This window comes from Sinocyclocheilus anshuiensis, unplaced genomic scaffold (genome assembly GCF_001515605.1).
Source record: "Sinocyclocheilus anshuiensis isolate Anshui unplaced genomic scaffold, SAMN03320099.WGS_v1.1 scaffold332, whole genome shotgun sequence".
Classification (NCBI taxonomy): domain Eukaryota; kingdom Metazoa; phylum Chordata; class Actinopteri; order Cypriniformes; family Cyprinidae; genus Sinocyclocheilus; species Sinocyclocheilus anshuiensis.
Genome location: NW_015554181.1, coordinates 1526777 through 1549944, shown reverse-complemented (window position 1 = coordinate 1549944; position 23168 = coordinate 1526777). Strand labels below are relative to the sequence as shown.

Genomic DNA, 23168 nt, shown 5'->3' with positions numbered 1-23168 from the left:
AGAGTGGGAGAGAGAGAGTGGGAGGAGAAGAAGCTCTGCCAGCAGGGAGTGGTCGGCCGAGGGAAAGGAATGAAAAACTAAAAAGAGGTGTTGTTTCAGTCACACCTGACAGCTCTCCGAACACACTGCGTCCCGAATCAAAGAGCAAACCTGCGGCCACAGAGAGAGAAACCAGAGCGGAAATGAGGGACACGGCGAAGAAAGGAAACGGAGAGAAGAGAACTATGGGTAAGAGTTGAGTTGCTCTGATTCATTCCAGTCTCCTCCCTCTCTCTCAACTTCTTCCTGATGGTTTCTCATTGCTTTGGATCAAGCGCTCTTTTGGTGTTTGTGTGAAAAGTTTGATGCACACAGTGAGAAGCTGAACTCATGCATGCGTCAATGTGCAGTAACACACAAACACATGAAGCTGGAGTTATAGCCTATTTATGGTGCTGCACTTTAGAACGAAGCGTTCACAAATAGCTAACTTCACCTTTGACCTCCTGGTGTATTCGTCTGTCTACTCATTCACTTCTGTGGTTCTTTCCTGCTCTTCCGAACACACGTGTTACACTGAGGAGGCAGATCTGTGAGATTCCTCATGGCATCAGGCCAGACTCGCAGACATTCCTGTCTCTCAGCTTGTCATGATCGCGTCCCTCTCGAGGCACTCGCTGTTGAGGGGTGATGTGTGCCCTCCTAAATGTATATGCTACTTTTAAACCACTTTTCTGCTGATAATCAACACTCGTGCACTAATGTACCCCCTAAACTTTTCAGATCACCCTTTGAAACTGAAAGGCTGGAGTTCTGCATGGATTGATCTTTTTTGAGAATAGATTGGAATCTGCAGTTCACATTTTCTGTGCTTATTTTTTAGTAAAAAAAAAAAAAGTAAATTAAAATTAAAAAAAATTATTTAATTATTATAATTAATTATTTATTTTGCGGGGAGGGGGGGTTTTCAGGATAATTGCATGCACAATTTACCTAACTTTATGAAAACTGAAATTTTATTATTATTATGTGACTTACTTATTTAGTACAAATGCATTGTGTTATGCAAGATTATTTTAGGACCATTAAGATTTTTTGCATTGCCACATTATTCTCAGGACAATTTTTTTACATTTTATAATTACTGATATTTTTTAAATGATGTCAAATTTCTTATATATTTGTTAGACATTTTATTTTTCCACATCACAGTAATTTGAATGATTCATTTAGGATTTATTTTGGCAGTACAAATACTATCATTGAAATTAAATGATTGAATTTATGTATTTGGGTAATGAGAAAAAAAATCATAAGCGTAATTTCTTATATTTACTGAAGTTTTGAAAATATTGTTAAATGTTATATATTTTATTTTTCTAAAAAAAAAATTGCTGGAAGATCAATCGAACTAGCTAAAAGTTTAATAAACAAGCACAGGGTGTGGTACAGAACTATATTTATGACAATATTTCCAGTTCTGGAAATCTTTCATGCACTTGATCATGATATTCCATCTCAGGTTATTCCAGGTGAATTGTCCAAGCATCTGCTACTGTAAATGACTCTTGTTGTTATCTTAAAATCGAGTGACAGACTTCAGCACACAGATTAATCGAAATGCCCATCATTCATAAAATTCTACACATGCCTCAACCACACTGTCTTGTTTATTAAATATTTTTTTCATTTATGGATAATGGTAAAAAAGCACACCCAGTTCCATTTAACACATTTTACTATCATTAAACACATTTCTTCTTAACCACAGATGAAATGTGGTTTTACAAAAGGTTACATTTTATGTTTACTGTGACCTATAAAGTACACATGACCCATGAACAATAGTCTTTGTGCTGAAGAGCGATGATGCATCTCATCCTGAAAGCTGTTTTTTGTTGGTCGTGTTTGATGTTTGTGTGAGAGAATTTTCAGAGTTTTTCTTGCTAATGTCCAGCGAGTCTCGGAGAAGTATCTGCCGTCAGTGAGTGTATTAGTTCTAGTAATAGCCACTCATCCAGCGCCTGTTCTCCGCTCTCATTAGCCAGGGGGAAGTTTGGAAGATGTCTGGACAAGCTCATGCCGTATCAAGCCGAATCTTGCTGTTATTCGAGATCTTAGACTTGCCTACAAGTCCAACAAGAGAGACTCAGATCTGTGGCTCTAATGGAAGTCAGATGAAAACATCTGTGAGGGTTTATGTGATTTCAGTCACATCCATCTGACCCTTATAATAGTCTTTTGGCGGTACCACAATCAGATGGTAATACTGTGGTGCTCTGATATACCCTACCAGTCAATCGTTTGGACACGTGACTGAATTTGTTTCTCATTAACCTATTAAATCTAAAGCATTTAATGCTTAAAATTTGTTTTGTAGACTAATATATAAATATCTAATACAAAATCTTTGAATAATTTTTTTCATTTTATTGTATTATTTAAAAATGTTCCTACCTTATTGGTAGGAACCCCCCCCCATTGTTTACAAAAAACTTAAATTAATTACTTAAAACTACTTAAATTAAGAAGAAAATATAAAAACAGAGGATTTAAAAAAACTTTACTATACTTACTTAGTGACTTACTTTTTTTAAATACAGTTGTGCTTCCCAATTAATTGTATCTTATTTTAAAATAAAATCAGTCAATAAATAAAAAAATAAGTTTATTGCACTGTGACAAAAGTTTGTATGTTTTATTTTATTTCCTTTTTTGTATTTTTTAGTAAAACAAGCTAAAGTTTTTTACAAAAATAAATAAAATAAAATAAAAACTTAAAATCTGTTAAATCTGTTAAGATTCAATTTTTCTTACCTTATTGGCAATTTTTCCCCAATTTGTTTACTCAAAAACTACAAAATACTTAAAACAAGAAGAAAAGATAAAAACAGAGAGAGAGAAAACAAATGCTTTTAAAATGTTGTTTATTGCACTGTGACAAAAATGTGTACGTTTTTATTTTATTTTATATATATTTTTTAGTAAAACTAAAGTTTTTTGTTAAAATGAAATTCCGGTGTAATCTTGTTTTAAGGATGTTAAGATATTTTACAGCTTTAAAACGTAGTTTTTTTGCACTGTGACAGAAGTTAATACGTTTTATTTATTTATTTATTTTTGTACATATCCCTAAAATATTGTAATGCCAGGGCAGCATGCCTAAAAAGACATGGTAGTACCATGGTAATATTGTGTTAATGGATTCTGGGATGGAAAACCGCTTTTTCCTCCATTTCTTTCGTGACATTTGGACAGATTTCCTAACTCTCTTATGTAACTCCTGTTTTGGCTTGAAGCACATTTTTGAGCTCATATTTGACCCCCTTCACTCCGCAGATGTCTCATGTTCAGCCAATGGGAAAAAAGCTACTGGAAGCAAAAAAGATGATGATGGATCGTTTCCAGTGAAGATTCAGGGTGCGGGTGTCGAACCCTTCGAGCTGCAGGTGAGCTCTAGTCCAATTAACATCCACGAATCAAGTGTAACCTCACACTTAGTAGTCTGATTTGTGATTTGATCAGCAATGCAAAAATGTTCAAATATGTCTGTCAACAGAACATCAAAAGATGCAAAGCACATGTCATCCATTAATGCTAGGATTGTGTCTTCTATACTGATAATGTTTGCTTTGCAGGTCCATGGATTCTGGCTGGTCCAGGATGCCATCGTGACCCTTCTGGGCCGAGAGGAGGTGGCACCGCGCACGTCTGTCACTCTGGCCCTTTCAGGTGTGACCCTCGACCCCATGACGGAGCTCCAGGACGTCAAGGGCTTCAAAGCTGGAGTCACTCTCCGTCTAGTGGAAGGTAAACAGAAAGACCTTCCATTTGGGACGTTTACTTTTGTGCGTTTGTAAAAGACTTAAATATATTATGCATGGATATGAGGATATTTGGTGGGAAATCCTGATTACTATAAGTTTTGAACTGACAAAATTTAGTATGTTTTATTTTATTACTTTGTTTTTATTTTTAACTTTTTTTTTTTTTAGCTTTTTATAAAGCTTTAATTCATTTTAATTTCAGTTTTACTTTTTAACTGCCAAGTTTAAGTTCTTATTTTATTTTATATTTATATTTTTTATTAGCCTTTTTTATTTTATTTCAGTTAACAAGAATCATTTTTAATAGTTTTACTTTTAATTAACAATAACAACACTGATCCAATATTTAGATTCTAGCTAAGAATAATAAACCACTGGAAAGGTCATGGAAAACTCATGGAAATGCACTAGAAAGTGTGGGAACCATGTGGTTTATTGCTGGTCCAAGATGTTCTCCTGGCTCAGCCAGACCATCCCCCTTCAGCTGATAGTCCATCTTGACCAGTTCCCCCGATCCAAAACCAGTTTGACCACCTGAAGCGAGAATGACCAGCTGGTAACTGGTTTGTTGCGAGTCAAAGGTGGTCTACAACCTAGCAAGGTTAGGCTGGTCAACCAACTTGAACCAGCTAGAAACCAGCCACCATGTTCCAAAATGCAGCAACCAGTTTAAGCTGGTTTTAGCGATAATTTCCACAGGGATCAGTGGGGTTTTGCTATACTGGTTTTGCAGCTTCTTGATTTCATTGCAAATCGTTTGATGGCAAACTAATGAATCCTTTCTCTGAGCCAAGTGAGTCACATGGCACTCATTATGAGCAGTGTGGGAAAATAAATGATAGAATAGATCTTATTGCTCACTGGATAAATCATAGTTTTACAAGATGAGACGCCTTGAAATTCAGCAGATCAATAGAGCTGGGGAAAAAGCCTGATTTTGGTATGATGAGATGAAGTGTTCTTGTGTGTGTTATAGAGCCGTACTCGCCTCGATCGGCACAGGCTCATCTGGCACGAGTGCAGGAGATGCTGAAAGCTGTCAGACCCCAAGATGCCTTGATGGAGGGCCGATCTCCCGCTGTACTGAACACACTCACCCAAACGGCTGGTAAGAAATACACTCTAATGCAGTTGAGTTCTGTTGATATACAGTCGTGGTCAGAATTATTGGCACCCTTGGTAAATATGATCAAAGAAGGCTGTGAAAATAAATCTGCATTGTTAATCATTTTGATCTTTTATTTAAAAAATTCACATAATTTTTTGGATTATTGTCCGGTTGGAAGATCCAAACATGGCCCATTATAAGATTTCTAACAGAGTCAGTCACTTATTGATTTTTTATCTGTTGGTATTTGATAGAATCAAAGATGCCGTGTGTCTAAACAAGATGTCCAGGACCTCCAGCAGAAATATAGGCCCACAACATAAAAAATACAGCAGTATATTTCATTGTACACATGGGGTACTTTATATCCCTGTGTGCACCAAACCCATCTTAAGTGTTTGTTGCTAAACAGCTCATTTTGGATGAGAGCATTTTCTTTTCTTGATTTTTTTTCTTGAAACCCTCCCAAACAACATGTGGTGTAGGTGCTGTTTGAAAATGTAAAAAAAAAATTTTTTTTTTAGGTTTTCTGACCCCGAGACTCAACTATTTTCTGATTAACAATGCAGATTTATTTTCACAGCCTTCTTTGATCATATTTACCAAGGGTGCCAATAATTCTGACCACAACTGAAATTATGTTGCTCATTATATCAACTTAATATTGTAACTCAGATTTCTACGTTATTATTATTAGTAGTATTATTTTTTAATTGGTAGCTTTGAAACCTGGCCAGTGGATTAGTTCCCAGCATGCTTTGCATAGGAATATTATATATATTTATATATTATTTCTTTATTTATATACTACTTTTTTATTTTTAATATTTTCAGTTTTTTTATTTAAATTTTTAGTTTGTTTTAATAATCATATTGTCACTTTTTATTTTTATTTTATTAAAATTTAGTAGTTTTTCTTTTAGTTAACAGTAACAATACTGATCCAATATCTTTAACTTTTTTCTTTCTTTTTTTTAACTTTCAGGTTTATTTTAATTTGAGTTTGTTTTAATAATTTTTATGTGCTTTTGATATTTGTCATATTTCTATATAGCTTTAATTTAAGTTTTAGTTTTAGTAATTTTAGTGCTTCATCTTTTGACACTTTGTTTTCATTTAGGGTTTTTAAGTCTTAAGTTTTTCATCTAATATTTATATTTTATGTCAGCTTTATTTAAATGACTGAAAACTATTTTTAATAGTTTTAGTTAACGGTAACAACACTGATCCAGTATCTTGAAAACCTTTTGTCTTTGTCCACAAATGTTATCATAAAGCACATAAATGTGCATTTATTCAGTATTGCATCTAAATCATTTAAAATGCATTCATTATTTTTTAAGCCCATGGCAATGAGACTGATTGTGTGTTTTTTGTGTGTGTATTAGAAGCCCCTCCCACTCTACACTCGTCAAAGAACAAACGAGCCAATAGTAAGACAGAGCAGTCTGCTGAAGTCCAGCCCCCTCCAGCTTACATTCTGCCTGGAGTTTCAGAACTTCCTCCTTTGACGACCCTGCTGCCCACCAACACACACAGTGAAGTATGTCAAATACACACAAATAAACCTTCAGGCATTTGGCTTTGTTTTTCATTCTCAAACTGCTTCTCCTAAAGGCTCCCAGTTACCTGCTGGACCTGTCACTCAGCTGTTGGAACCCTCCCCCTGGTTTCCGGAAGCTGCAAGGTGACTTCATGTACATCAGTGTCCACACTCTGGAGGGCAAGCAGTGTGACATCACTTCCTGCCCACGTGGATTTTACATGAACAGGTAAGACTCTCTGTATTGCTAAATTCAGAACCACTTACCCTCATACCACTCTTAGTATTTCTGCCTTTTCCAGTGGGAGAAACTGGAATTTTTGAAAACAAACTTCATTTTGAACTGGAAATAGTTTTGAAAATCTGTCCCTTGACTCACTATTTAATTGCACACTCAAAACTTACAATGTACACAAAACTGGAATAAAAAAGCAAAATAACCATTCATTTTTTTAAGATGAATTAAGGTCATGTGACAAAAATGTAACTTACTACTATCTAAAATGTCGATCACTGCATTTCGCATACTGTTTCACATACTATTTCTTAAATATAGTAGACATGACACAATATATACTAGATTTTGCATAAAGAAAAGTCTAGTTTTAACACGTATATATGTTTTGAAATGTAAAAAAAGGAAAATATCTGTATACATGGCATATTATTTGTACAAAATATTATTGTTATTTCCTTTTTTTTTACTTCACTTATGGGGTTGTTTTCATGAGATTCACCCAATAATGTAATTTTTGAAATAACGGACTGTTTGTGGCATATTAAATTCACAGAATGATAGAGATTTTTTCTCAAAAACCATGCTGGCATGGCGTTAAAAAGTGAATAAATAAATATATATACAGTATATATATATATATATATACTCAAAAACTGAGCTGTATTTTGTGTTTCAGGTCGACCCTCGAAGTGTTTGACCCTCGTCCTGCTCAGTCGACTCCAGTGTGTCACTGTCTGACCGACCTGCTGTCCCACATCAGCCCACAGTTCAAGCACAACCTGAACACACTGCGGCACAGGTGACCCACACACACGCACACACTCACTCACTCGCGCACACACACACACGCACGCACGCACTCACTCGCGCACACACACACACACACACACGCACGCACGCACACACTCACTCGCGCACACACACAAACGCACGCACACACTCACTCGCGCGCACACACACACACACACACACACACACTCACACACTCACACTCTCATCATATATCTCTCACGTTTGTCAGTATAGTTCATTGTGCGTCTCTGTTCATTCAGGTCATCTCTGCCTGCTGAGGAGATACTGTCCACTCCGTACCGCACACTCAGCTGGCTGGGCATCTCCTCACTTCACTCACACAAACCCAGCTTCAGCGCCCGGCTGGGTCTGGACCAGGACCTCAATGCACAGGTAAACGCCGATCAGTGCTCAAATACAAATCTCTTTATTGACATGACTGTGTAATAAATAATGAAGCATAGAAATGCATCATGTCAGCACTAAAGAAACTGTAGTAATGAAAATAATATAAAATAAAATGTTTAGGGATGCACCGAAATGAAAATTCTTGGCCGAAGCCGAACAAAATGAAACACTGGGCCGAAGACCAAATACCGAATACGGTTTTTCACATTTTTTTCCCCCATGTATTTTGACAATTTTTTCAGCATTGCATAAATTAAATAGCCAAAATGTACTTTTTGACTTGCTTTTCAAAGAAAAAAGAAAAAATCTCAGATTCTTTCTCTGTACCTATCTATTCACATTGGTCTGTCACTTTGTCCACCTTCCTGTCTGTGTGTGTATGTCATTCAAATGTTCTGCTTTGTATTTTAGGCTCCTGACTGGAATAAGGAACTTCAAGCAGCCAGAGATCTTCCTCAGAGGAGTCTGGAGGAGAGACTTCAGAGGGACCGAGCGTTACTGCAGGTCTGAGCACACGTTTGCCAAGATATCCGCGGACTTCTGCTGTTTCCATATAAAGCTCATTATTATTACTACAGACTAAACCAGACTCTTTTCCTTCTTCTAAAACAACACATACTGTATTAATTTATTTATGAATTTTTATCTTTGAGAATGTCACCATAGGGATGTTTTTTTTCAGTTGTCTAACCTAAGGTGATTATTTTGTCCTTACAGTATAATTAAGTATACACAATCTAAACAGACCACATAGACACATCTAAATATTTCAACAGTACCGTTTAACTCAACTACATTCATCAGTAGCGTAACAGCTGTTCTCAGTGTAGATTTTCACAAAAGTTTGCTATTTTTTCAGCAAGCATCTACATTGCTGTTTGTCTCTTATACTGTATTAAGCATGATCAAAACTCAAAACTCCAGTTTCGTTTATTGAATTAGTTTGGTCACATGGTTCAGTTTAATGATTCAAAGCTGATTCAACAATTCATTAAATTGTCATCACTAAATATTTAAAAAAAATTATTTTATATATTTATTAGATTTTTTATTTAATTGTACTTAATATTTTATTTTATTTTAGATTTGTTTATTCATTGGATTGCATTACAAATGCGTTGCATTTTTATTTTATTGCACTTTTTTGTATTTTATATTATTGCATTGCACTGCATGGAAAACCATAGTGTCCAAGTAGCTTTTACACCACTTCTTATGATTCTTTGTCTGTTCGTGCAGGTAAACAGCATGAGATCCCGCCCAAAAACAGTAGTAATGAAAATAAGATTTAAAATGAAATAAAATGTACTATTATGTAATATGAATTTTCTATTAATATTTAAAAAAGGAAATAAAATAAACAAGTTACATTAACATTAGCAAGATAGAAAGACACGTTTTATATAATGATGTACTTTGTAATTGTTCTATTAAGGATAGGGAAGTATGGGATAAGAGCAGAAAGGTTTTCTCTCTTGTGTCTTGGTATTTGTCATGGTGAAGGAGATATTGTTCCTTTTCTTACATTGCAATGCATGAAAAACCATGGTTTTCATAGTTTACACTGCTTACTTTTCATTGCTTGTTCTTGCAGGTGAACAGTGCTTTTGTGTGGGCTGTTGCTCAGGCAGCAGAGAAGGTGATCGATGGTTTTGTCGACTCCGTCAACGGTTCTCACGAGGACCCGGCGTTCTTATGCGGCGGCGTGTTCATGAGTATGCCGGCACACAGAGACCATTCGCTGGGAGGAGAGCGGAGTCACAGAGCCGCTCAGCGCCACGAGCTGCGATGTGTTCAGGCTTACAGCGACCTGGACGGAGACCTCCAAAACCTGCACACCATCCCCACCGCGCTGGCCGACTACCGCGGCGTTCGGCTGTCCGCGCAGGGCCTGGCCCCGGGTATTCAGGGTCCCGAGCAGGCTGAGGTTCCCAATGGTCTTTTATACGGCTACAGTGCAGGGCCGCTGGAAAATCCATCGAGACGGAAACTCCTAGAGCTGGTGGCTCAGTCCGCAAAGGCTCTTTCTCTGCAAAGACATGCGGTTCTGGGGCTGACCGGGCATCAGCTGCCCCTCTTCACCTCTGTAGATGCCCAGGGGATTCTGGGGGCCGATGGTCGGTATTACCTGCTGGATGTGTATCGCACTATGCCAGCTGATGCCAACTTCCATGTGGAAGATGGAGAAGGAGGAGCAGAAACGGAAGGGAGTTTTCCCAGACAGTACCCTCACGTTTTGTGTCGGTTACGGCCGGAGCTAGTGAAGGCGTTCATTCAACACAAGTGAGTTTCAACAGGTTTCCCAAATGTTTTCATTGGTTAATCACACAGGTAGCCACGCCCCCAAATCCACGGCATTGGTTGAGCCAGTGTTGGTTTGTAAGAATGCTACAACAAAATATTTATTGTCTTGCTAGCAGTGTTATTATCGTTTTGATGATAAACGTTTTATAAAACAAAAGTTTTAATTTTTTTTTGTTAATTGAAATAAAACTGAAATAAAATGTAAACATTAGATGGAAAACTTTTCTAACATTTCAGATTTTTGTTTAGTTTCGTTTAGATTAATTTACTAACTGGAAATAAAAAGTAAAACTGAACTAAAACTAAAAAGAAATAAACCTAAATAATAATATTTAAAATAAACAAAAACTAATAAAAATAACACGATTACTAAAAATGTAAAAATTTATATGAAAACTGATAGTATAAAAAAAGGCTTATTCAAAATATTAATAAACTATAATAGTTTAATAATATATATATATTATATCATATATATTAAACTATAAAAGTTTATAAATGTTACTAAAGTAACACTGCTTTCTATGTTGACAATGAATCAGTTTTCTTGCTAATAAAAATTAACATTATTTGTGTATTAAGTGCTGCAGACACATTGAGTTTTGTTAAGTTTCTCAAGTCTTTCCATTGGTCGATTTAACTGGTAGCCCCTCCCCCAAATTCACATTGAAAGCCATTGTTGCTTTGTGGAGATGCTCAAACAAAATAAAACTAAATAACATTCAACATTTTTATTTTCATTAAAAAAACATTTATATGTTAATTGCAGCAGTGCATAATGCATCATATCGTGAACAAGCAACAATTATTAATGCATGAATCAAACACACAGAAAGACAGTTTTTCCACACAAACTCATTCTGTATATATAAACGTTTGGATATTAAACTGGATATTTATGTTTGTTAATCTGTGTACATGAAGACGATTTGTCTTGATGTTTCAGACATGCTCAGTTCTCGCAGCGAGTGAAGGCTCACATGGAGGAGAACGGAGGGGTGGAAGAGTGTATGAAATCTGGTGAGAAGAACAAAAGCAAGTGTTCACGTTCTGTCATGGGATGATGGACTGTGTGACTGAGATCAATTTGTTTAACAGGAATAATCATATGTGTTTATTTGTGTGTTGTCAGCTGATTCTCGGAACATAGACGCAGTCAGAAAAGCTTGCAAAGATGTCGGATCCATCAGTGACATCATCTTCGAGATGCGTTTCAACCCTAATGTCTACTCCCCAGGTCAGGAAAAGCTCATACTCAAATCAACACAATAATATACATTAAAACAAACTGCATAGAAGCTCTGTTCCAAACCTGAGTGAGTTTACTTATTGTATACTCTCTATTTAGGCAGTATCTTATGAAATGGAACCTAATAAGTGACTCATTTTGAATGCTCATATGTGACCCTGGAGCACAAAAGCAGTCATAAGTAGCACGGGTATATTTGTAGCAATAGCCAAAAATACATTGTATGGGTCGAAATGATAGATTTTTCTTTCATGCCAAAAATCATTAGAATATTAAGTAAAGATCATGTTCCATGAAGATATTTTGTCAATTTCCAACCGTAAATGTATCAAAATGTAATTTTTGATTAGTAATATGCATTGCTAAGAACTTCATTTGGACAACTTTAAAGGCGATTTTCTCAATATTTTGATTTTTTTGCACCCTCAGATTCCAGATTTTCAAATAGTTGCATCTCAGCCAAATATTGTCCAATCCTAACAAACCATAAATCAATGGAAAGCTTATTTATTCAGCATCTCAATTTTGAAAAATGGACTCTTATGACTGGTTTTGGGGTCCGGGGTCACATATGAAGAACATGGGAGACTTGACATGTTGCTGTGCTTATGAGAAGAAATGCATATAATATTGAATTATAATTATTTGAATGATTGAATATTGAAATTATATAAATAATTGAGAGTTGAATATTCAGTTATTTAATGGAACTGAACTATTTTTATTATACTTTCAGTATTGAATAAAATATTTATAATCAATTTTCAACATGTTGAAGTTATTTCACTGTGTTTGTCATAATACATGACGTTGACTTTTCCGTGTAGGATACATAAGATGCTGCCTTAGATTTAGGCTGAAACGTTTCTTAAAAGCCAACATCATCATCTTAAGCCATAAGATGCTGTCTATGTAGGCAGCTCACTAGATTTCAGAGCACAACTAATATCATCACGTCCGTCTTCAACAGAAATCATTATGTTTAGCTTCTTTACTGCTAAACATAAGAATTTCCATAATTGGTGATTTTGTTTTGAGACCTTAAATATTGTTTTCTGTCTCTTCGAGTAGGTGTGCAGTTTCCCAGCTCAGACAGTGACGCCGTGGAGCTACAGAAGAGATTATTGAAGGAAGCAGCATCGTTTATCATAAACGACCGGATACCAGAATTTGTGAGTGTATTTTGTGTTATTATACACTTCCGTTTGGCCAAAGAAAAACAATTTTATTCCGCAAGGACACATTGAATTGATCAGAAGTGACAGTATAGACATTAATAATGTTACACAATATTTTCCACATAAATGCTATTCTTTTGAACTTTCTGTTCAGCAAAGATTCCTGAAAAATAAAATGTATCACAGTTTCCAAAAAAATATGAAGCAGCACAACTCTTTTCAACATTGAGAGCAGCAAATCAGCATATTAGAATGATTTCTGAAGGATCATGTGACACTGAAGACTGGTGGAATGATGCTGAAAATTCAACTTTGATCATCTTTGAAAACAGTTATCTAAAATAGTAGTAATATTTCACAATATTACAGTTTTTTTTTTTTTACTGTATTTTGATCAAATTAATGTTTACTTTCAGATGAATGACTGCATTCACGGCACTGACATACCCATGGATGGTGCTTCTTTACGACAAGCCCTCCATCAGAAAGGCATAAACCTCCGCTATCTGGGTCACCTGATCTTGTCCATCAGCCAATCAGATCTCAAAGATCAACTGAGACACATCACGGTAAATGCTTTTAAAATCCATTATATCGGGGGAGATTTTACATTTAAGAAGCGTCTTAATCATATCTTACCATCTCTCTCAGAGGCTGGCGTTTGCAGAGATTGTTGTGCGCTGTGCTCAGCGGTTCTTCAGTGGCTACATTCAGGTATTTCTTTTCACAAAAGTAATAGTGTGTAAAAAAATTAAAGATAGTGTGTGAGTGTGTGTGAGAGAGAGAGTGTGTGTTTGTGTGTGTGTGTGTGCGTGAGAGTGTGTGTGTGTGTGCATGACTCTTTTCAGTCAGTCTGTTAAGATAATATGTTTAGTTAAAGGATTTGTTCATTCAAAAAAATGAAACTGTCTTTTGTGTTGCTCAGGGAGTGGAAACATCTAACCTGTCTGCAGCAGCGAGTCATTTCCTCTGCTGCTTACTGGTTCCCCACTTCAGTTCTGCATCAAATGGGGAGGAGTCTAAGAAGCGCTCCAGGAGGCGTGGCCGCGGAGGGGGCGGGGCTGCCGACAGCACGGCATGGACCGCACTCAGCGGGAATGAACTGTGGAGTCTGATCTGTCAAGATGCTCAAGAAACATACAGATTTAAAGAAGGACTAGGGTGAGCCAAGATCATCCACTCCAAATGTTTTAACCCTTACATGTGTCTGTAGTTCTGTCTTCATAAAGTAATATTTTTTACAGGTCAAATGTGGACCATCTAGTAGAGCAGTACGCATTAAATATCGCATGCGATTTATCGTGCAGCCCTACTATTTATCAACAAAGAAGAAATGTACAGACTTATTTTAGTACATGTAACTAGGAATGAAAAGCACCAATTATACAAATAAATAAATAAGATGAAATAATCATTTTAATATTACATCTCAGCAAAATATATTGCATCCTTTAACAAAATATATTGAAAAAGCATGTTTGATAAACATGTTTTTAAGGAATTAATACTTTTCTTTAAGAAGGATTCATTACATTGATCAAAAGTGACAGTAAAGACATCTATAATGTTACAAAACGTTTATATTTTAAATAAATTGTTCTTTTGAATTCAAAGAATCCTGAAAAATGAAATGTCACACTTTGCACAAAACAGCACAAGAGTTTTCAACATTGATAATAATCAGTAAAGTGTTGAGAGAGATGTGCTTGAAGACTGGCATTCAGGTATTGCGTTGAACCAAACAATGGCTAAATTTGAAAGACTACAATATTACTTTTTTGCATGCGATAATTTTGCTTATAGTGTATGCTAGGCTAGCAAGTTAATCTCATAGGTTTAACTTTAAACAAGTTAGAAACACAAAGCAAGACGTATGTAATAAAATTGACTAAAACTAGGTGACACCGAAGACTGGAGTAATGATGCTGAAAATTCAGCTTTGCATCACAGGAATAAATTAGATTTTCAAATGTATTCACATAAAAAAAAAATAGTTATTTTAAATAGCAATAATATTAAGCAATATTTACTGTATTTTTGATCAAATAAATTCAGCTTTGGTGCGCAAGAAAGGGTCAGACCTCCCTTGATACCAGCTATAGAGCAGTGCATATGTGAAGATCTTTGTTGCTATTTTGTAGGGCGTCTGTGCTGTGACACTCCTGCCTATGTCATAGAGAAACTGTCTGTTTGTGAATGTCCCGCAGCTCCGTCTCAGAGAATACATTCTTGACAACCGTAACAAAGTGCCAATCTCTCCTGAAGACGTGCTCAACATCCTGCCCGTCGTCAAGCACATAACCACAACAACCACCGACGCCACCCGGATGTTCAAGGTGGCTCAGAACAGTCTTCAGAAAGGTATTCACGGCCCAGTGTGCAGTAACCGAATCATGTGTGAAGTGTGAACAGCCTCGCCTGACCCTGTTCTCTCTGTAGGGTTACTGGAGCAGGCGTACGAGCAGCTGAAAGAAGCGACGTACCTCTTCGGTCGCGTGTGCGATGACCTTCACCCTGAAGCCTGCCATTGTCTTAGTCAGCTGGCAAAAGTGGCCTATGTACAGGGTCATCCTGCTGAGGTGTGTTTGTGTGCACTATCTAGGGTGTGTCTTGCTGCCCAGTGGCTTAAAAGAAAGCTTGTTGTATAATAGGACCATTTAGGTCAAATTAAGGCACAGCCAGCTCACATTCAAGTAAGCTTTAGAGTTAATCAAGCAAGTTTTTATTTCTTGGAAACATTATTTTTAATTTTTTTTAATCATAGAAATATGATGAATACAAACTATACCTTTTATAATAAATATAATATTTTATATAAAGTTTATAAATAAACTAGTGCTGTCAAACGATTAATCGCGATTAATCGCATCAAAAAAAAAGTTTGTTTACATAATATATGTGTGTGTGTACTGTGTATATTTATTATGTATATATAAACACACACACATGCATGTATATATTTAGGAAAATGGTATATTTGTATATTAAATATATTTATATATTATCTAAATATATACATGTAAATATTTTCAAAATATATACTGTATGAGTGTGTATTTATATATACATAATAAATATACACAGTACACTCATATATATTATGTAAACAAAAACTTTTATTTTGGATGCGCTTAATCGCGATTAATCGTTTGACCGCAATAAAATAAACACATTTTGCTGAACCCCTTTTTAAGATACAATTTATAGTGATACGTAATTTTTATTTTTTTTCTGAAACACAGAAACCAAAATCTCATTTAGCCAAAAACTGAAACCTAAACCAAAAATGAAGTTTAATAATAATAAATTCGTTTACTTAATAATAAATTAGTTAATCAAATTGATTTAATAATAAACAATCAAGTTTTTGTCAAATTTTTAATGATTTATTCATTTGTTGTTGAAAAATAAACATTTAAACAGTAACTGTAATAAAAACTTGTTTTTATTCAAACATACATTAAATAATGAGGACAACAGGTTAAATCGAAATACAATTAATATATAATACAATATAAGACATATAGAGTAGTCAACATTTGAAGTGCAAAACCTTTCATCAAAGTTGTCCTAAAACCAAAATGCGTTCTTGTCTTAGGACAACTTTGATTAACGTTTTTTTGATCCCCTTCAAATGTTGACTACTGTATTTAGCAAAATGCTCCTCTCTAGAGCTATTTTTCGTCAGCTAAGAACTATTTTCAAAATGTTTAAAAGCCTTGTTCCCTTTCAGTCAGTCACGTTCGACGTTACGTCAGTCGTGACTGACGAATTGGGATCTCGCCCGAGAGCCCAATCACCTTCGAGTGTTAACTAAACAAGCCAATGACAGTTGGCGTGCGTGTTTCGCCACGCGCACCCCGCCCCGCAGTGCGGGTATAAAAGGAGAGCGCGTGCAAACGCACATCAGCTTTTCACTTCGGAGCCGAGCCTTCTACAAGACAAATCTCCGCGAGTGTTTTGAAAAACAGCTGGCGTTGGTGTTACGGCGTGTCAGCGGGGGTTGCCATCCAGGCTGCTGAAACCTCGGCGAGCTGCAGCTTCCATTCTGCGGTCCCGCCGCGACCTCCCCTGGGCGCTTCAGCGCTCTCTCTAAAAGAGTGTTTTTCCTTTCTAAAAAAAAGCAACGGCCGCAGCGTGGAGCTGGCCGCAGGAAACCGGCGCAGCCCGCCTCCGCCCCTGCCAAGCCCGTGAAGCGCCAGGGCAGGCGGCGTCCCTGAGACGTGTTTAGTTAACACTCGAAGGTGATTGGGCTCTCGGGCGAGATCCCAATTCGTCAGTCACGACTGACGTAACGTCTCCGTTCCCTCCTTCAGGGAACGAGGGTTACACAAGTAACCGAGACGTTTTTCTTTGTTATGTGAATGTTAAAGAAAACATTAAGGGGATGGGAGCGTTACTTTTGAATGTTCTCTGAACATTCTGAAACAAGCAGTAAGTAGTAACGTTTAAAAAAAGCATTAAATGAATGTCCAACTAAAATGTTTCAGAAAAAAACATTCCAAAAACCATGCATCAAATTAGTCCTAATGTTTTAATGTTATTAAAGACCAAATAACTTTGAACAAACATTCTATTACTGTTACAGGAAGAACATTTGTTGAACAATCCAGAATGATAGCTAAAGTTCTAAGAATGTTCCCTGTTCGTTTGTTATCCCCTCAATGTCTCTCTCGTCTCCTGTAGGCTCGTAGCGTGCAGCTGAGGGTTGTGGTCATCAGCGAAAGGGTTCTGGGTTTCGATCATCCCAACACCATTCAGCAATACGTGAGTCACGCTCTCACAAAACCAAACAGACCTACTTTTTCATATGCACAGAGATGATCATTATCTGATGCACTTCTTTCTTTTGTTCCAGGTGTTGTTGGCAGTGTATCTGTTAGCTGGAGGCGAAACCACTCTGGCTCAGCGCTGCCTGTATCGTGCCAAAGTTCTTCTGCTGACGGTTCACGGAGCAGATCATCCTTACACTGCAGTCATTGATGTAAACGTCATCATGCATCATCAAGCTATGACTGACCCCAAATAGAAATATTGGTTTTAATGATGATGTTTCTCTGTTTTTTTCTCTCCATCAGGCTTCTCTGGGATTGGTTCTTCAGGGAGAGCAGGCATTACAGTATCTACAGACCGCACTGAAACTCAACAGCTCCTTCAGAGGAGACACAGACCTGACGACAGCTCTGATGTAAGACGAGATGCTTTAACCATAAACAAAAAAATAAAAAATAGAGGGAGATGCATAGTAATCATTAAATAACCTGCTTAGATACTGCAAGCACTATGGCTCCATTCCAAACCCTAGTGAGCTGCTTATATAGACAACTTTTAAGCTTCCACTTCCATTTGAAAACCAATTTTAGTCAAAATAAATGGCAGGATCACATATATCCTTAACGAATAAGACAGTCCCATAATGCAAAAAAACTGAAAGGAATTGTCAGTTTTAAAAATTAATATATAATACTGAAAAGACTGATAGAAAATAGTGCATTCTAATTAGAAATGGCCTTTTAATGCAATATTTGACATTATTTTTTATGGTTTTAATTACATACAATAAACCAGTAATATAAAATACTCAAAATGAATGCTACTAATAATACTCCAAATACAGTGTGTGTATGTGTATACAGTGGGTACGGAAAGTATTCCTGTGTGTACATTAATGAGGAAAAAAAATTAACTTAAATGATTTTAGCAAATGGCTGCAATATAACAAAGAGTGAAAAATTGAAGGGGGTCTGAATACTTTCCGTACCCACTGTATGTAGATTTTTTTCTTTATAAATTTTTTTTAATGGAATAACAAATGCACAGATAACATTATTTGCCACAAGTTTTGGAAAAGTATTGTTAGAAAAGAGTGCCATCTAATTAGATCTAATTAGAGACTTTAGTGCCGTATTTTTTTATGCTTTGTAGCCCAGTTATTTGTTTGTTTGTTTGCATTGTGACATTATTTTCATGCCATTTAATTCTAAATCCATAATGCATCCAAAATTTTACTTTTGATTTTATTTCTCCTAGATTCTCATTTTGTATTTGCCACAAGTTAAAATTCTGGAACGTTATTACCCCCATTAACAAAAAAACCCCAACCAATTATGTACAATAAAATAGAAAAAAATAAACAGTCTGCAAATGCATAGTTTAAAATTAAAGCATATTAAATAAAAATATATATAATTAGTTGCTGCCCATTAAGGGAGTTTACGCGTAGTTCAGTTTTGGTTACCTTAAAGATGATTGCATAATTAGACACTGAGGCAGCTTATTAGGGTTTGGATCAGAGCCAAAGTAATCAAACTCATCTAAACGAATAATTATTTTACCTGTGTGTTGCTTGAGGTCATTTTTGATTGTTTGGCAGGCACCATCTGCTGGCTCAGAGACTGTGTGTGGCTGGAGACTACAGAGGAGGCATGAATCATGAAAAAGAAGCTCACAGCATCTTCCAGAGCAAGGTCAGATTTAGCGTTTGTGTGTTGAATTTTTGCTTTGAATAAATGATAATGTTCTAAGCGTGTTTATGTGGTGCAACAGTGCGGAGAAGATCATCCTCAAACCAAATGCAGCTCTGACTTCCTGAGGAACATTACCCAGCAGGCCGTACGTGTCGAACGGTCAATTCGTCAGGGAGGCGCGGAGCTTTGTGATGCACCACCTGAGGTAAGCACAACTTGAAACTGCTGACTAATAGAGCCCACATGTGAAGACTTGCAGGTTTTTGTTGAACATGAGATGTGTTTCAGGGTTTGGTTCCCTCTCAGGACACCACGCTGGAGCAGCTCGCTCTGGTCAATGGCATACTGAAGACTTCATACAGGTAAGAGACTTTCAGGATTTAACCACTGTGAAATTCAGAAACATGTCAACACAGAACATTAAGAATCCCAAGAAACTTAATGTATTGTTTACTTTATATATGATTATACATTACATTAATTTAAAATAACAAATAGAAATAATATATAAAAAAAACATTTTACCTGTAGTATTTCTAAAGTATTGTCATGTTTGAAAATGGCAAATGCAATATAAATAGATACATAAATTTTTATTTCTCATCACTTTCGTTATTTTGGTATTTTTTTATTCGATTTTCATAAATGCAGTGTTATTTAAATAAGCATAAATTAAAGACAGAACAACAAATACTACCATGATATTTATTTCTGCATTACGGTAATCATAATTTGGAATGGAAAATGTGTTTCCATAAAAATCTTGTGTATTTAAATAAAATCTTTTGCTTGTTAGTGGGAGTTACTACTATTATTACTTATTAGGGCTGGGTAAAAAATATTGACATCTCGATTTTAATCGATTCATAAATCTCAAGAATCGATTAGTCTAGCCTGATTTCAGTTAATGGATGGAACATTGAGGCGCACCTCCCATCCAATAAATCGCAATAAACATTGTGCTTTGGTACGTTTAATATGAAACAAAGTCTCAGATTTTAAATTCTGTCCATTGTATTGCCGTATTTAAATAATAAATGCCGTTTTGGCGCGGTTTAATGTGGAGTGATTGCTGTAGCGCGGCGCGCCTCAGTTCAATAAAAGCGGCAGCGCGAGGCACACGTGAACTGATCATCTCCTCCACATTAATACCAGTTTCAGCACAAAATAAACATGACTAAACATCCGAAGTGAAGTTAAAAGAAAAGAGTGCCGTATCCTGTCATGTAATCGCTCAATCAGTGTTTCAGCCGCGCAAAGACGTCAATATAACGGCTTGTACACAATGTGTTACGTAATGTCACATTTACCTCAGAAAAGGCATATTCTGTGACCATAAATTCATTGGTAAGCTAGAAAAATAAACTATAGAGGGGCATTTTGATAAATATATGCACCATATAACATATTAATTATAATTTTTACTGTTCTTCAGTGTTTAATTTATGTTTGAATAAATCCATCAAGATATATATATATATATAAAAAACCGAACTGAAGTAGAAGTATTATTATGTAATTGTAACTTTATTTAAAAAACTTAAGTGTAATTTTAGCAGTTGTATATTAGCCTACAAATCAGTAAATTTTAACCTTCAATATTATAGTAATGTAGTACCAACTGACTCTCATGTATATTTTACAGCATTATTTGAGATTTTTTTCCTTGAGAAAATTTCGTATGTACTGTACCTGATATATATCTAAAATAATCGGTAATCGAATCGCAAGCTTGTGAATGAGAATTGAATCGAATCGTGAAATTTGTGTCAAAAACCCCAGCCCTATTACTTATTATAATTACATTTTGAAGAAGGTCATAAAGTAAAACAAAAAATAAATGAACAACGACGACAACAACAGCAGCAAAAACACTTCTGGGGAGGCGTAAAAGTTTGTGAATAATTTGCATTCAGTTTCTGCAGAATTTTTGATTCTGTATATGGTGCATTTTTAATTTATGGAAAAAGCTAAATAAATCACTGTTATTGTTGCTTAAGCACAAGAATGATGGAGTTCAAAGAGAAGCTGAAAGAGAGGAAAGCAGCAGAAGAGGCGGAAAAGGCTAAACTGGAGAACTCTGAATCGACCAATGAGAACAAAGCTTCAGAGCTGCAGACCAATAATGGAGAGGTTACTGAGGAGACCACAGCGAATGCGGAACAGACGCAAGAGGCCACAGACGCAAATGCAGAAAGTCAGTCATCGGAAACTGACTCTTCTGAGAAACCAGACCACTCTAAAATAAACGGCCAGATCGAGTCCCATCTGCATAATGGAGATTGTGCCACAAAAAACAAAAGTGAGGAGGAGGAACAACAGTCAAACATCACTAACGGTGTCTCCACTGAGAGCCAATCAAAGTCAAGCAATATTATGACATCAGTAAATGAAGAACAGTCAGAATCAGCAGTGGTGAGTGGAAAAGAGTGTGTTGTGAAGGAAGATTCAGGTGATTCTGAGAAGCAGGTTGAGACAGAGTGAGTGAGATACAGTATGATGGGATTGATCCAGTGTTTGACACATGACCATCTCAATTCAGTGTCTTTTTTAATAACACAAGAGAGAAGATGAAGCCAAAAAATGACAATATCTTGAAGACAAAGTTTTGAAGTCATTAAAATGTTTGACTAAATAAAGGTTCATTTCTGTGAGTGAACATCAGTTATGCGACTTTCTTCATTTTGTAGTTTCCCCAACTTTTTTTATGCAAGCTTGTTTTCATCACGGAATTAGAAAAAAGAAAGAACTGCTTTTTATTTAACAATTCTGACTTTTTTCTTGCAATTTGGACTTTTTTTATATATTGGTTTGCTTTAAAAAAAGTGTATCGATTTTTTGTTTCTGCCACAGAGTTAAAAATATAAATTATAATTGACTTTTTATCTCACAATTTTGGCTCTTTTTCTTGCAATTGCAAGTTTCTAACTCAAAATTTTGAGTTAACATCTCATAATTAAGCATTTAAATCTTGCAGTTACCTTTTATTTTTTTATCCTGTGGCAGAAACAGGCTTCCATACTTTCTCCAGCTCTGTATGTTGACAACAGTTGTACAAAAAAATAAACACTTCACCTTTAAGTCCCAATAAAACAAGACTCCTATTAAAAAAGACAAAACAATATTTTGATTATTATTATTATAATAAAAAACAATGTATACAACAAGAAACTGGAAATAAACGAGCCAAATATAACAAAAATAATAATAATGTTGCATTTTTAAAGCAGTGATATTTTCAGCTCCTTTTCTCTTTCTGGATGATCTCGAGATCTTGGCAGTGTTGGTACAGTGGCTCTGAAGGCTCAGTCCACATGCATTCTGGGAGTTTATTCCAGTTTTCCAGAGGGAACTGAATGAGCGCTGTGTCACTGAACACATCCAGGAATCGCGGTGAGCAGGGCAGAGACGTCTCGTCACACACACTTGCCACCTAAAACAACACTTAGTCAAGGCCTGCGAGTCCTTATGGAGGAAAAATGTAAACCTGTGAGAATCTAAATTTACAATATGACACCAACAGTATGAGGTCAACTTTTGTGACATTAATAGTCTCGAAAGAACAAGATATTCAACGAGAAAATAAATAACATTTGTATCATACATGGCAATGTAACTGCATAATAGGACATTTTCCAAGATGAGGATTTTATACGTCATATCAGGTATTTCTCTGCATTTGTTATGTTGAAATTCTTTTAATAACATTTGTATCATACATGGCAATGTAACTGCATAATAGGACATTTGTTTCCAAGATGAGGATTTTATACGTCATATCAGGTATTTCTCTGCATTTGTTATGTTGAAATTCTTTATAAACATGCATGAATTGTAACTGTGAAGGATACATTTGAAAGGAAGCTGTAGTCTCTCTCAAACTCTCTCTGAAGCATCCTAAGAAAACAAAAATTCAACAGTAATCATGAGTAAGACTCAAAGTTGGTTAAACGTACACACAATTTTGCCTTTCCAGCAGCATAAATACTAGTAAATAGTAAATACCGAGACTGTAGGAGAGTTATATATTTGATTAATATATCAGATTTGCTTTTTATCCCCCCCCCCCCCCCTT

At 35.9% G+C, this 23168-nt stretch overlaps 2 protein-coding genes and 1 pseudogene across 2 annotated transcripts in view; 2 read left to right on the top strand and 1 right to left on the bottom strand.

Moving 5' to 3' along the window:
- LOC107670979 (clustered mitochondria protein homolog) overlaps positions 1-13991 on the top strand; it is a 17906-nt gene extending 3915 nt beyond the window's left edge. Inside the window, exons 2-18 of the mRNA XM_016463795.1 lie at positions 3-228; positions 3319-3428; positions 3618-3789; positions 4783-4914; positions 6303-6457; positions 6532-6686; positions 7372-7494; positions 7748-7880; positions 8307-8399; positions 9490-10178; positions 11146-11219; positions 11332-11436; positions 12520-12620; positions 13043-13195; positions 13278-13340; positions 13552-13787; positions 13871-13991. Coding sequence (XP_016319281.1) covers positions 3-228; positions 3319-3428; positions 3618-3789; positions 4783-4914; positions 6303-6457; positions 6532-6686; positions 7372-7494; positions 7748-7880; positions 8307-8399; positions 9490-10178; positions 11146-11219; positions 11332-11436; positions 12520-12620; positions 13043-13195; positions 13278-13340; positions 13552-13787; positions 13871-13991 — 2841 coding nt within the window. The remainder of the gene's footprint in view (positions 1-2; positions 229-3318; positions 3429-3617; positions 3790-4782; positions 4915-6302; positions 6458-6531; positions 6687-7371; positions 7495-7747; positions 7881-8306; positions 8400-9489; positions 10179-11145; positions 11220-11331; positions 11437-12519; positions 12621-13042; positions 13196-13277; positions 13341-13551; positions 13788-13870) is intronic.
- A 330-nt stretch (positions 13992-14321) lies between these two features.
- LOC107671022 (clustered mitochondria protein homolog) lies at positions 14322-21752 on the top strand. Its single transcript, XM_016463850.1, has 10 exons — positions 14322-14350; positions 14834-14987; positions 15066-15205; positions 17313-17393; positions 17485-17610; positions 17705-17814; positions 19000-19093; positions 19173-19298; positions 19382-19455; positions 21094-21752. The coding sequence occupies exons 1-10, from the start codon at positions 14327-14329 to the stop codon at positions 21575-21577; spliced, it is 1413 nt and encodes a 470-aa protein (XP_016319336.1). The 5' UTR covers positions 14322-14326; the 3' UTR covers positions 21578-21752.
- Positions 21753-22310: 558 nt separating this feature from the next.
- The window catches only part of LOC107671005 (SRR1-like protein), a 3815-nt pseudogene continuing 2957 nt past the window's right edge, over positions 22311-23168 (bottom strand).

Coding starts and splice junctions, on each gene's coding strand:
- LOC107671022 (XM_016463850.1), top strand. CDS start 14,327: ATGTGCTTGAAGACTGGCATTCAG. Junction 14,988..15,065: donor TCAGAACAGTCTTCAGAAAG/GTATTCACGGCC, acceptor TTCTCTCTGTAG/GGTTACTGGAGCAGGCGTAC. Junction 19,094..19,172: donor ACAGCATCTTCCAGAGCAAG/GTCAGATTTAGC, acceptor GTGGTGCAACAG/TGCGGAGAAGATCATCCTCA.